This window comes from Barbatula barbatula (assembly GCF_947034865.1).
Source record: "Barbatula barbatula genome assembly, chromosome: 10".
NCBI lineage: Eukaryota > Metazoa > Chordata > Actinopteri > Cypriniformes > Nemacheilidae > Barbatula > Barbatula barbatula.
In genome coordinates, this window is record NC_136773.1 from 12,950,034 (window position 1) to 12,964,853 (window position 14,820).

A 14,820-nucleotide genomic window follows, 5' to 3' on the forward strand; every position below is an offset into this window, starting at 1 on the left:
ATTTGCGGTCTAGTTTGCGAGTTTCTCTTTTAAGGGCGCGAGTGGTGCTATTGTACCATGGTGCAATATTTTTCTCATTAATCTTTTTTGACTTCGTAGGTGCAAAAGCTTCTAATGTATTAGAGAAAATAGTACCCAATTTTCTGGTCATGACATCGAGCGATTCTTTATTTATTGGTATGGTTATTAAAGGAGTCAGATCTGGCAAGCTCTTTGCGAAGCTATCTTTAGTAGCGGAGGTGATTGTTCTACCCTGTCGATAACGAGTTAAAGGGCTGATTCCTGACGTGCGCAAAGTACCCGTTATAAGATAGTGATCGGTGACATCGTCGCTTTGAGGCATAATATCTATATTGGTTAGATCAGCTCCGTGAGATATAATCAGGTCTAGTGTATGATTAAATCGATGAGTGGGTCCTTTAATGTGTTGTATTACCCCAAAAGATTGTAGTAGTTCTGTAAATGCCAGTGCTAATGCATCGTTAGCGCAATCTACGTGGATATTAAAATCTCCTACAATTTGTATTTTATCAACGTTAACCAATAGGTCCGATAGGAAGTCCGCAAACTCTTTCAGAAAATCAGTATAGGGACCAGGGGGTCTATACACCGTAGCCAATGTAAAAGAAAGCAATGTTTTTTTACTTTTGTTAGGAATAATTATGTTCAACGCAAGCACTTCAAATGATTCAAATTTATGCTCTGTTCTCTGAGTTACAGTAAGAAAGTTTCTAAATATTGTAGCGGCGCCGCCACCCCGACCAACCTGACGTGGCTCATGCATATAACAGTAACTTGGTGGGGTACACTCATTTAGGCCGAAATAATAATTTGGTTTAAGCCAGGTCTCGGTAAGACATATATCAAAACTGTTGTCCGTGATCATTTCATTTACAATTACTGCCTTTGAATTTAGTGATCTAATATTAAGTAGGCCGAACTTTATAAATTGGTTTTGGTTGTTTATTACATTGTCTTCAGGTTTAATCACGATCAGATTTGTTCTCTGACTTTTGCCCAAATTTTTACTTTGTAGTATTATTCGGGGGACACATATAGTCTCTATATATTTGGAAGCAGTAACATTTATAGCAGTTGAGGCGCAAATACTATGGTTAAAGTTTTGACTTACCTGAGGGAGACTTACCTGAGGGAGACATAGTCAACTGGTGCTATAGGGTTAACCAAAGCAGGAGTGCTTTTCATCAATCAATGAAGTTTGGAAGATTGGCCAGTAGAAGTTCCAAATCCTCACACCATGCTCATGAATGTTCCAACGGATGCTAAATATTTTACAGTAATTGATCTTAGTTCTGCTTATTTCAGCATTCCATTGGCAGAAAAAAGCAGGCACTTGTTTGCTTTTACATATGAGGGGACTCAGATATCTTATACTACGGTCATGCAGGGGTTCCACCATAGCCCTCATATATTCAATCAGCTCTTAAAAGCTTTTTTGGAAGATCTGGTACTGGAAAGCACTCTTCTGCAGTATGTGGATGACCTGTTGATTTGCACCCCTACACTTCATAAATGCCACAAAGATTCTATTAAGGTTTTGAACAAACTAGCAAATGGAGAACATATATCCTCGAAAGCAAAATTACAGTATTGCCTTCCCCAAGTAGAGTACTTGGGAGGAATAATCGCATATAGAACCAAAGCAATATCACAGAGCCAGTTAGAAGCAATGTGCCACTTCCACAGACTGTTGGACAAATGATGAAATTCCTGGGGATGATTGGGTTCAGCTCAGATTGGATAGAGGATTATGCAATAAAAACTGACCCACTAAGAGCATTGTTGAAACAGGCAGGGCAGCAAAGTTTGAGAGCCACACTTACATGGAATAATGATGCAACAATAGCATTTGAGTCAATTACAAGATAAATGCAAAGTGCTCCAGCTCTGACAAGGCCTGACTATAAAAAAACCTTTTACCAGTCTTCGATCAGACTTAGAGTCCACGCCCACACTAAATGCAGCGGCCGATTATTTCATAGATGGCTCTTGTTTTAGAGATCATTTGGGTAATCATGGTTGTTTTACTATGGTTAAACGAGAGGGAAATTGATTTAGGGTGCCAAACTGCTGCAATGGCTTCCATGGTACTAGTACAACCTGAGCCCCAAATTACAGACTTTGCTCGCATACAGAACCAGGCAAGTGCTGTCGAACAGTCAGTATGGCAGCAAAGGGGGGCCACAAGAGACGTACAGTAAATAGAGTATGGCGAACTCATGAAGGACTAATAATTGCACCGCATGCTTTATTGACTGTATTTATTCAACACATGGATTTGATCATTGCGGTAGAAATTAGATACTTTGAAAAATCAAGCAACAAGGATATTGGTCACTGTAACACTCCCGTCCGTTTCCCTGCCTGTTTTTCCCCATGGACTTCGCAATCCCCCACCTGTTCGTCATTTGTAATCACGTCGTTTCCCGCACCTGCCAGCCATCAGTTTCATCACCAAAGACTATTTATACTCTGTGTTTCTGTTTTCCCATTGTCGGTTATTAAATGTCTTGTCTTGCGTTACCTGTACCTGTCTGTTTGCTTTATTAAAGTTTACCCGTTTTTGTATTCCCGGATCCGCGTCTGTCTCGTCCGGCACGTGAGCCGCGACAGTCACCTTATTTGGAAGCGACAGTAGATGAATTCCTCACAGGGTGTGAAATTTGCGCTCAGAACAATGTACATCAGCACCCATAGGACACATCCCTGTACCAGAGGGACCTTTTAAACATTTGGTAATGGACTATGTTGACATGATCAAGTCAGAGGCAAGAGAAACATGCTGGTGATTATAGACAGATTCAGCAGATGGGTGTAAGGTGTGCCATCATCAGACAAGGGATCTGGGACTGTAATTAAGTTTTTGACACGGGAGGTGATTCCAAGGTTTGGAATTATATCTGAGATCAGTTTGGACAACGGCTCCTCATTGTTTCAAAGAACTGCAAATACTGTCTTGTAGCAATTGTGAAAAACTAGGCTGGGCTGTGTTTACCATCCACAATCTCAAGGGATGATGGAGAAGGCCAATGGGACCCTGTAAGCAAAGATTAACAAGATCTGTGCAGACACCAAATTGAACTGGGTAGATGCCCTACCGCTGGCACTGATAAACTCGCATGCAAACTAACATGACTAAAATTTGACCCCATATGCAATACTTACGGGTAGACCTATGCCAGTACCATATTTGAGGGGCCCTTATGATGGACAATTGCAAATTGAATGAATAATTTACACGAGACAATTAACTGCTAAACATGAGCAGGAGAGGCCGAACCAGGAGTTGGAGCCGACACAGCATGAGTCAGAGCACGAGTCAGAGCAGAGGCTGCAGTCAGCGCAGGATGGTAAATTGGAAGTGGACCTTGATAAGAAGCTTGTGTAGTTTGCTTCTGCCACACTCACAGATTACTTCACAATAATAGGATGGGAAGGTTGTCCAAATATGTCAATAGGATTGATTGAATCTTACGAAACCCAGGTCATCGCTATAGCAGTCTTCTTCTGGGAATGTGGAGGAACCAAACTAAGACCAACACTAATAAAAAAATTGGTGTGTTTGTTTGCAAGAGTAAAATTGATATAAGATGTCACTATGGTCACACGGGACCCAAATGAGAAAGTAAGTCAACCAAAACCTAAAATAGTGCAAAGGGCCTATCAAAGTGAGCCAAATGTTTATTTAGATGCTATTGGTGAACCTAGAAATATTCCACACCAGTTTAAAGCAAGAGATGAAGTTAAATCTGGGTTTGAATCTATCCTTGTATAAATAACGTCTCGGTTACGTATGTAACCTCCGTTCCCTGATGGAGGGAACGATACATTGTGTAGAAAGAATGGGGTTTGACTTCAGAACCTATCATCTCTGACTGACTTGAAAAGGCCAATAAATATTGGCGAATTAAATTTCCAAGCCGGATATCCGGGTAAAATGGGGAGCTGGCATGCTGCATTCATTCACCTTTTGTGGCATGAAAGGACACAACGTCTTGTTCCCTCCATCAATAACTTACATACGTAACCGAGACCTTCCCTTTCTGTCGGTCTGTTTTCTGTGTCGACAGAATGGGGTTTCTATGAAAGCACCACGGTGCTTTGCCGCATCCCAATCTCTAGTGGAGCGATGCTTACTGTAGCGACAATGAGTCTTGGGGAAAGATCAACTCAAATGGATTGAATATTCATTGATTTATGAATATAATTTGCTTGTCGTTCATATTAAATCTCAATTTTCCCGATAAGGAAAAATGTTTAATTAAGTACAAGTACCCTCTATAGAATTGCTTTAAGTTATCTGACTACTTTGTTTGTCCTGCAAACTATAGTTATAGACTTCCCACTCAAATCTCAATAAGGGATTACTGCCTTCCGACCGTCTAAGTAGTCTTAATTTTCTGATCAGGACAAATTAATACTTCCTAGGGTCGTACAGTTTATATTACTGAAATAGTAATATACTAAAGCGTAGGTAACGTTAATATCTTAGTTTCATTGACTTCGAGTATGTGGTGCAAATAACAGATTCAGTTCAAATGCACTTTTCGGGATTTTAATAAACACAACTAAAGGGTATAACACTACGATTTCACACAGAGTAAATATGCACAGACATATATGTATAGTAGAACGAAACAAATAAGGCACTAAACAAAAACATTCAGGAATAGTAACAAGGAAAGATAGAGAAAAAGAGAGAGTAACAACGTTTCACTCCGTTCTTTACAAGAGACCTCAAACAGTTTAAATTATCCCGAAAGGGAGCAATTAGACGACCTTTAAATGCAGTTTGATTGTAAAAGAAGATACTTGATTTGTTCTGCTTCGCATGTGTGTGTATCGGGGTTCAAATGTTCCCCGACGATTGACGTTCGGCATCTGTCGGGGGCACGGTCTGGCACCCGAGACCAGACCTCTGGAACCCCATGTCTGGACTCTGGACGGAAAGATCCGAAGTGTCCTGTCTCCTGCTCTCATGAGCATGGTCACTCGGGCAAGAGCACCACCACTAGGCGACTATCACCTCTTCTCACCCTGCTGCACTTCTTGCAGCACAGAGTGCCCTGATAATCCCTCCCTGTCCGCTATCCATACCCTCCTGTGACCCTAACATGGTCCTGGTGGGCCTGCTTAAGGCCCCATTCGAGCCCCTGGAAAACCCGATCTTTCTCTAATGATGAAGACGCTTCTCCTGTTGGCTCTCCATCAGGAGGGTAGGGGATCAGCATGCACTCTCCGTGTCCAGCGGGTGCCTAGAGTTGGGGTACCCCGCGTCGCCTAGACCCTAACCTGGCCACATGCCCAGAGTCCTCACTCCAGAGGTGGACTAGGTGGTGAGGAGCCTGCGAGGTGCCCTCTCCCTCTTCAGGCAAGTAAGCGCACTATTGCAGCCTCCATGTTTCCTCCACTGAACGAAGTATAGGCTTCACTAAGCACTTAGAGGGTAAGAGCCTGGCCGAGGAGCTCGTATTCACGCCCAGAATACGTGAGTTTCCCTCACGAGGTGAACCCTTGTACCTGGGCCAGTGCTCCCCTCCTTGGGTAGTCCTGTCTGACACTTTCTCTCTCTTGGTTCCCCTGTCGGCTAACCTGTGACTTCGCCTCAGTGGACTCCACGGCTTCTGTGCACCGCTGGTTTGGGCCTTGCACTACTACTTCCATGAGTTCTCCCCACTGTAGGTCTTCCTTATATTATCTCCCTTCAGCAGATGTGGTCTCCGTAGCGAGGGGGTAGCGCTTTCCAGTGCTCCCTACAGTGTCGGGCGGCCTACTCGCCTCTAGAGTGGCAAGGCATCAGGAACCTCTCGTAGTGGTCACACAAATTGATGTCTTACTACACCACTAGATGGTTACGATTCGCGAGGACGCTCATTCGTGACTCGACTACGCCGGTCAGTGTCATTCCGCTGGAAATCGTGACACGGCGCAGCACCGTGGCTTTTTCAACAGGGACCCCATTCTGCCAGTCTTGACACAACGTCGAGAGACCGACAGAAAGGGAACGTCTCGATGTAACCTCGGTTCCCTGATGGAGGGATTGAGACGTTGTGTCCATCATGCCACGAGTGCTGCGCCGGCCTGCTGCAGCGAACGAGGGTGCCTCTCAAGTTCTTCAGCCCAAAAAGGTGAATGAATGAATTATTTTTTCAGTTTTGTATTTTAGTCGTGTCAGTGTATTACCCTATCGTTGGTGTTTTGTTTTGTCCCCCTTGTTAATTAAAATCTTGTTTTCCCTACAATCTCTGCCTTGCACTTGGGTTCTTCTGCCAAACCCTGACATGGCTCCTGCATCTGGACTACATGGATACCTCGCATGCTCTCGTGGACGTGTGCTGGGGACTGACGCAGAAGAAACAAAGTTGTTGAATAAAGTCTTTATTTCTGTTTTTCAGACACACAAAATATTCTTGTTGCTTCATAAATTTACTATTTTAATGATGTCTTTGCTAACTTTCTGCACTTTGAGTGTGGAACACAAAAAAGCATGAATACCTTAACAACACACAGTAAACAGCTTATATGCCCCTAACAATGCCTAGCAACCAGATGGAACATCCTAATATCCAGCTGCAATGCCTAGCCAAAATACTACAGTTTCAAAAAGTAACACATTAGCAACACCTGGTAAACATCTTATAGACCCATACAACACATAGCAACCGTATGGAACACCCGAGTGACCAGCTACAAATCATGCTTGTATCATGCTAAGACATAGTAAAGTATGCTAGCTCCTGGTGTGGGCTGCACCTCCCTGGCCCCCAAACTACCATACCTAAATGCACACTGAACGCACCACCTTCACTCCAGCTGCCGGTAGCACTGTGCTATCTTGTCCGTCCATGTCCTCTGTCAGCATTAAGGACATTATTTGCCAAATACTCTTAAATGTACAGAATTCAATACAATTCAACGATCAGAACTTAACTGTATGTCCATTCTTAATGTCTATGCTGATTTACAATATTATGCATAATATAAGCTACACCCTTATAAGATATTGTTTCAAAATAAATACTCTATGAATATAATATATTTTGCAAAAGAGTGTAAAAATGCGTTGATGTACTACTGTTTTTTTTACACACATGTTGTCAAACTGCAGGAAATACAAAACAAACAAGTTCCGTATGACAACAGAAGAATACAAATAGAAAAATACAAACAAATGGACAAGAAGTTAGATATTAGGTAATGTAAACATGAACTGATAATGTAACCTTCTGAAAGTAAATTGATATCAAACTTCTGCTTGGGCTAAGTCATGCCCTGCCCTATGAGGTCACAGGCTACATTTACAACAATTCATCCATAATAATTATGTCTATAAAAGTGCACACACTGTATCAGGTACTACATTCGATAGCTGCATTTAAAGTCTAGCTGCATTTTTGGGATGCTAATCATTCTATACACCCTGCTTTTTCATCACCTTCATGCAAAGGCAGAAGAAACATTTTGCAAAATGATGGGAGACCCTAAATACCCGCTGCTGTATAAGGATGGAGACATAATTATTGGAGGACTTTTTGCAATTCACAGTAAAGAGATGTTACCTTCTTTTGAATTCACACAAAAACCTCAGCCTCTCTCATGCTCCAGGTTTGTTACATTGGACATTTTGAGAAACAACTGAGCTCAGACTCAGTATTACAGTATGTTTTTAATGAAACTAGATTGGTTGTATAATATAAATAAATATTTAAACTGAGTGGAGGTTGAATAGTATGGAGATTGAATTATGGAATAGTAAAATTTTCAAAAGCATGTATGGAGATATTCTGTTCTAATTCACATTATTTATTTGTAATTTTCTAAACTGCTACAGTATTTACTTGTTTGGGTTTAATGTCTTAACAGTGTGAATCTAAGAGATTTTCGGATTGCTCAGATTATGACATTTGCCATTGAGGAGATAAACAGAAATAAAACTTTGCTCCCAAATGTTTCTATTGGCTACAGAATTTATGATAGTTGTGGATCAAGACTCTCTTCTATGAGTGCAATTGTAGCTTTGATGAATAATCAGGAATTTGCAGCAGGTCAAAGATGCATTGGACAGACTCCTGTACATGCTATCATAGGAGAAACTGAATCATCGACCACAGTGATTCTGTCCAGAACCACAGGACCTTTCAAAATTCCAGTGGTAAGAAGCAATAAAGAGGCAATAACAGCAAAAGTCTAACACAATTACCATACCAATGACTGTTTAAATATTCCCTGTGCTTTTTTTCAGATAAGCCACTCAGCATCATGTGAATGTCTCAGTAATAGGAACGATTTTCCATTTTTCTTCAGGACTATTGCTAGTGATTATCATCAAAGCAGAGCACTTGCATACATTGTCAAACACTGTGGCTGGTCTTGGGTGGGCACAGTGAACAGTGACAATGACTATGGAAACAATGGAATGACCATATTTCTGAATGCAGCCCGGGAGGAGGGCATTTGTGTAGAGTACTCTGTGAAATTCTACAGAACAGAGCCTGAAAAACTCCACAGGGTAGTAAATGTAATTAAACATAGCACGGCTAAAGTAATTGTTGTATTTATTTCACTAATTGAGATGGGTTTGCTAACTGAGCAACTAAGTGTACAGAACATTACAGGCCTTCAAATGATATCTGGGGAGGGATGGATAACTGCCAAGAGTTTGATCAATCCAAACAGTTTTCGTGTGCTAGGAGGATCACTGGGTTTTGCATTTAGAAAAATCCATATTGAAGGATTTTCTGATTATGTTATGAAGGCATTTTGGGACACAGCGTTTCAATGCTCACAGGGAAATGGCAATTCATCCCAAGATGCATTAAACTGCAGCAGATATCAGGATCTGCTTTTGCTAAAAAACTATAATGAAGATGTGCCAGAACAAAGATATACAAGCAAAGCATACAAGTCAATATATGCTGTGGCTTATTCATTACACAAACTTCTCAAATGCAAATCACAAGATGGTTGTGAGAAAGACTTGACAATACAACCACAGCAGGTAAAAAATCTTAAAGTGTTAGAGACAAACAGTCTCTAAAGTAGTATGCAGATGTGTTAATGAAAATGTCCCAAAACTGTCTTTACACTAGGTGGTTGAGGCTTTGAAAAAGGTTAATTTCACAGTTACATTTGGAGATCAAGTGTGGTTCGATAGCACTGGTGGTGCTGTGCCGCAGTATGAAGTAGTAAACTGGCAGCAGGACTCTGATGGATCAATTCAGTTTAAAGCAGTGGGTTACTATGATGCCTCACTGCCACCTGACCAGCGCTTTGTGCTTAACACTGAAAACATCATCTGGGCTGGAGGACAGCAGGAGGTAAATGCTTCCCCCCTTTGTTTTACTAGTATAAACTGGGGAATACAAAAAGTACTTTCAAATTGACCTACAATACATGAAAAAAACAGCTGAATGTTCTGCTTGTTGTACTCCAACCAATTCACAACTGGAACTAGAAAATGTGGTTTAAAGATGCTTATGTCAGCTATGGCACTAAACGTTGGAAGGGTAATCTGTCTAGAAGGATACATTTAGAGAATTACAGCAATAATTTCCTTTGCAATTTATTTACTGGGCCATGAAGTGATAGAGGAAATGAACATAAGAGGGCATAACTGAGCAAGTTGTAAGCAAGAGCAGACCATTAGGACAAATGGTGCACAATTTGTATACATTTTCATTCATTTTTTTCTTAAGGTATATTACACCAACTTAAAGTAATTTTGTACAAATAAGTACATATTCCATTAATATAATGTATTTCGTGTTTGCTTGTAGAAGCCAAGTTCTGTGTGCAGTGAGAGTTGTCCTCCAGGAACTAGGAAGGCTGGACAGAAAGGACGACCTGTCTGTTGTTATGATTGTATTCCATGTGCAGATGGAGAAATCAGTAATGAGACAGGTAAACTTCAGCCCAAATCAAACTACCAAACACAATGGATTTGCTACTGTTTTTGTGCTCTCTTTCTACTAATCAAAATGCAGTTTGTCATTAAAGCAGTTCATACATGATTTATCTTTTCTTTCTAACTAGTGATCACAACTTCCTTTCCAGATTCAAATAACTGCATGCAGTGTCCAGGGGAATTCTGGTCTAATGCTGAGAAAAATAAATGTGTGTTAAAGGCTGTAGAGTTTCTGTCATTCACAGAAGTTATGGGTATAGTGCTAGTCTTTTTCTCACTGTCTGGTGTAGTAATAACTGTACTGGTCACAGTTCTGTTTTACAGTGAGAAGGACACCCCCATTGTTAAAGCCAACAACTCAGAGCTGAGCTTCCTGCTGCTCTTCTCATTGACTCTGTGTTTTCTCTGTTCACTAACTTTCATTGGTCGCCCCACTGGATGGTCCTGTATGTTACGTCACACAGCGTTTGGGATCACCTTTGTCCTCTGTATCTCTTGTGTTCTGGGGAAAACAATAGTTGTGTTAATGGCCTTCAAGGCCACACTTCCAGGAAGTAATGTCATGAAATGGTTTGCGCCTCTTCAACAGAGATTCAGTGTTCTTTCATTTACAGTTATACAGGTTCTTATCTGCCCAGCAAACACAACCATGTGGGGCCCAAATGGGTTGCACTTGGGCTGATATCTGGGGCCCACCTGGGCAACCCAACTGGGACCCAGCTAATTTTGTCCGCAGTTTCCATGGTGGCCCCACATGTGTTAGCCCACATGGGCTTATGATGGGCCCTTAATGGACACCATACAGGCCCCACTTGGGTTAACCAGATAGCTCCCATTTGGTGTCTACAGGTGTATGGCTAGATGGGTTAATGATGGGACCCAGCTAGGTCTTATATGGGTCTCCTATGGGCCACAGTTAGTATACATATGGGCTAATTTATTTGTATATACTGTATAGTTTGTATGGGTTAAATTATTTTACGCTAAATCTAAACATTTATCTTATAAAAATCCTAAAGGTATTTAGTGAATCAAAACCAGCAGTGTATGCTTTTAAGCAAAGTTTATTTCAATTTACAACTTCTTTTGAATCATACATACATACATAATCATACATACATCATTCATACATAAAATATAAATTCAAACTTTATAAAACACATGTACATTTAGAATAAAAAAAAACATATGTACATTTACAACTTTGTGTATTATAATCGTAGAAAAAAAACTGTGCAGCTCCTCAGTCCTCGTTCCTCTCTCTCCCAACAGCCCTGTGAAAAGACAATAATTACTCAACCATGATAACACTTTTCACAGTTAAAACAACGGGTGTCAGGTTAGCATTCTGGCGCCAAACATCAAGATTTAAAATTAAAGAGTCTTTTACCCATCTTCTCCATGTGCCCTTGCAGAACGATTTGTTTGCATGATAAATATGAAATAATGTTTTATTTTTATGTATTGTTAAAAGTTGTTAAAGCCTATTTGTTAATTATTGACAGAGATCGGTCCCAAGCTGCTTTATACACTAGCGTATACTAGCTTCTCTGCTATGAGCCCTTTCATCTAATTATAACGCTAATCTTCCTCGATCGTGAGCACACCGCATGGTGCCAAACTTGTAGTTTAAGTATAAGCTTTTTCGTGTCTTGAACTATTAGATGGCGTTGGGAACAAAGGCATAATTTACAGCATTATCGTTTAGCATTGGCGCCAGAAATGAGAAAAATATGACGCGATATTGTCTTCATTCTATCATGACAAGTGTCAAAACTAAGTTTTTGAACCATAATGAAACAGTATTTTCATACTTAAAGAGTATATACATTGTGTATATATATATATTTGTTTAACTTGTAATTCTTACCTTCTATAAACTGCAGGCAAAGTTCAGCCAAGTCTGTGGACGTGCAGGTAAATGCTGGCGGCGCGATTCAAATACTTATAGGGGGAGGGGAATTGCTAAAGGAAATCTCATCGGATCTTTCTGCGGCTGCATCTCGCGGTACTTTGATGACATACGCCAATGGTTCTGCGCAGTGAAGACCATTCTTTTTTTATTCAAATATAAATGTTGGGTACATTATTCAAATACATAAAAAAACCAAACACAATATTTAAATTATAGCAATATCAAAATAAAACAATTAAAATGTTAAATTAACACTAAGTAACAAAATACTTTTATATTTGCTAAACATTACATTGAATTAGATAGGATTTCCGCCTTAACACCTATATAGGTTTGTCTCCTCGAAATGTACATTTGTGGACACTAAATTTGGCTAGAAAAAGAAACACATTAATTAAATAATACTCCTTGTGAAAAGACATAACTGTAGCCCATTTTAAACCCATGCACACATTTCCCATGAATTACCCAACTAGAAACCACATGGGGAGCCCACCTGGGTTCACCCATGTAGGTCCTATCTGGGTCGCCCAAGTGGGCCCCAGATAAGATGCCCATTTTGAGCCCATGGCTATACCTACTAAATTTGGCTAGAAAAAGAAACAAATTAATTAAATAATACTCCTTGTTAAAAGACATAACTGTAGCCCATTTTAAACCCATGCACACATTTCACATGAATTACCCAACTAGAAACCACATGGGGAGCCCACCTGGGTTCACCCATGTAGGTCCTATCTGGGTCGCCCAAGTGGGCCCCAGATAAGATGCCCATTTTGAGCCCATGCCCAGTCTGTACCCCTGTAGCCCATTTACAACCCAAGTGGGCCCTAGATAAGATGCCCATTTTGAGCCCATGCCCAGTCTGTACCCCTGTAGCCCATTTACAACCCATGTGGGCCCCACATACACGTGTTTGCTGGGTGTGTGCTTTGGCTAACAATACATCCTCCTTTTCCCTATAAAAATATGATATACTATAAAGAGAAGATCATTCTTGAGTGCAGTCTGGGTTCTACTGTAGGTTTCTGGGCTGTACTGGGTTATATTGGTCTATTGGCTCTTTTGTGCTTCATTCTGGCTTTTCTGGCTCGGACGCTCCCTGATAACTTCAACGAAGCTAAATTCATCACATTCAGTATGCTCATATTCTGTGCTGTGTGGATCACATTTATTCCAGCTTATGTCAGTTCTCCTGGAAAATTAACTGTAGCTGTGGAGATATTTGCCATTTTAGCATCAAGTTATGGTTTATTATTCTGTATATTTGCACCTAAATGTTACATCATCCTGTTTAAGCCTGAACAAAATACAAAGCAACATGTGATGGGAAAAACACAAACTAAGTCCTACTGAGAAATAAACATTGTAACATTAAATGGTTATATTAACATTTAAGTGTTTTTTTATTTATTCACAGACTGCTATGTACTGTAAGTTATTTTAAGGAAATATGCATTAAGCGGCAATAAAACTGATACTGACACTAATAACTTGGATAATTTGGATAATAACTTGGCGGTCCACATCATTTGAATTTGACCACAGTTTTACAAAAAACGTAAATTTTTATATAGTTCACCTACCACTCTAGGAACATTCTTTGTTTCACATTCAATAACTAATATTTTCAGACATTTTCTGTTAATTTGTTCATATCAGTTCTATCTGAAACCACCCCTCTTTCACTATAACCTGCTTTGTTTCATTAATATACATGAAAGGGAAAATGAACATTTAAGTGAATTTGCAGATTGTTTCAGAGGGGCTTCTGCATCTAAAGGGACAATGACGGGAAACAAGGGGGAGCGGCCAAGGTACGTGACAGGAAGATACATGGCCTAAAGTCACAACAAAGGCCATGTGTCCCCACACATAACAAAACAAGCACAAAAGACATGGCACTGTCACAATTCTGAATCTCTGAAAAAAAAGTCGGGAAATGTTGGCATTTCCCCAAGCTCCGGGTATGCAGAGTTTTTTTTTCAGAGATTCAGAATTGTGACCAGACTGGCAACTGGGGGAGTACCGATAGAACTGGTTCTGTGGCTGGTGCCGGCTGGACCAGACAGGTGGCTGGTGCCAGCAGGACCGATGCTTTTGCCGGCGGGATCAGAGCTGAAGGGAGTCATGCCACTCCAGGTCAGAAGCTCTCCACTGCATCTCCTCAGCCTGCCAGCCCAGTGGTCCGCTCCAGGAGGAAGAAGTGGAGGAGGGGATCGCAGCCTCCCCCGCCAGAATTTGCGCCTGTCCAGCCAGTTTTCGGCCCTTCCTGTCCTGCCCTTACCACAACTCCCTGCTCCAGAAAGCGAGCCCCAGCCCCTCCTTGGTCTCCCCCCCCAGCCCCACCCATGCCTAGTGTCCCCAAGTGTTGGCCTCCTCCTCTCCCGTTAATGCTATTGTTGTTGTGCCACCCCTTTATTACCTCCTTCATGTTCCCCCTCATTTGTGCTGTTCTCTGTTTATGGTGTTCGTCTTCGTTCCGGTCCCTTGACAGTACCATGTCTTTTGTGCTTGTTGTGTTCTGTGTGGAAACACAGGGGCGTTTGTTGTGACTTTGGCTATGTGTTCTCCAGTTGCGTGCCTTGGCCCGCCCCCTTGTTTCCCCGTAACCTTCCCATTAGCATTTCATTCTTAAATAAAGTTTTTTGTGTTGCCACTTGCTGTCTGCATCTGGATTCTGTCTGCATTTCTGACAGCTGCGTTCCAGACCGTTGAATATTCCCTACCTCAAACCCCAAAATAAATGTCTGGAAACCCCACACAATAATATGTTCCTTCTGTCTCGACTCTTGGACATTAGACCTCTGAACTCATCTTAGGCCGATACACCCCAACCTCAAGGAGACGAGTCATTTTAAGTCATGACCAAGATGCTTCCATTGAGTTTAACACAGAACTTTCTAAGGTAAAAATGAAAAAAACGTCTTATTAGTTTATTAATGAATTAATGTTAATGATAAATGCTTTAACATGAATT

General features: G+C 41.0%; 1 protein-coding gene across 1 annotated transcript; it reads left to right on the plus strand.

Moving 5' to 3' along the window:
- Positions 1-7,489: 7,489 nt before the first annotated feature.
- Positions 7,490-13,196, plus strand: LOC306899759 (extracellular calcium-sensing receptor-like; the record flags this gene model as incomplete). Its single annotated transcript, XM_079466230.1, has 7 exons — positions 7,490-7,626; positions 7,885-8,173; positions 8,264-9,019; positions 9,111-9,338; positions 9,798-9,921; positions 10,075-10,547; positions 12,720-13,196. The coding sequence occupies 7 exons, from the start codon at positions 7,490-7,492 to the stop codon at positions 13,194-13,196; spliced, it is 2,484 nt and encodes an 827-aa protein (XP_079322356.1).
- Between the last annotated feature and the right edge of the window lie 1,624 nt (positions 13,197-14,820).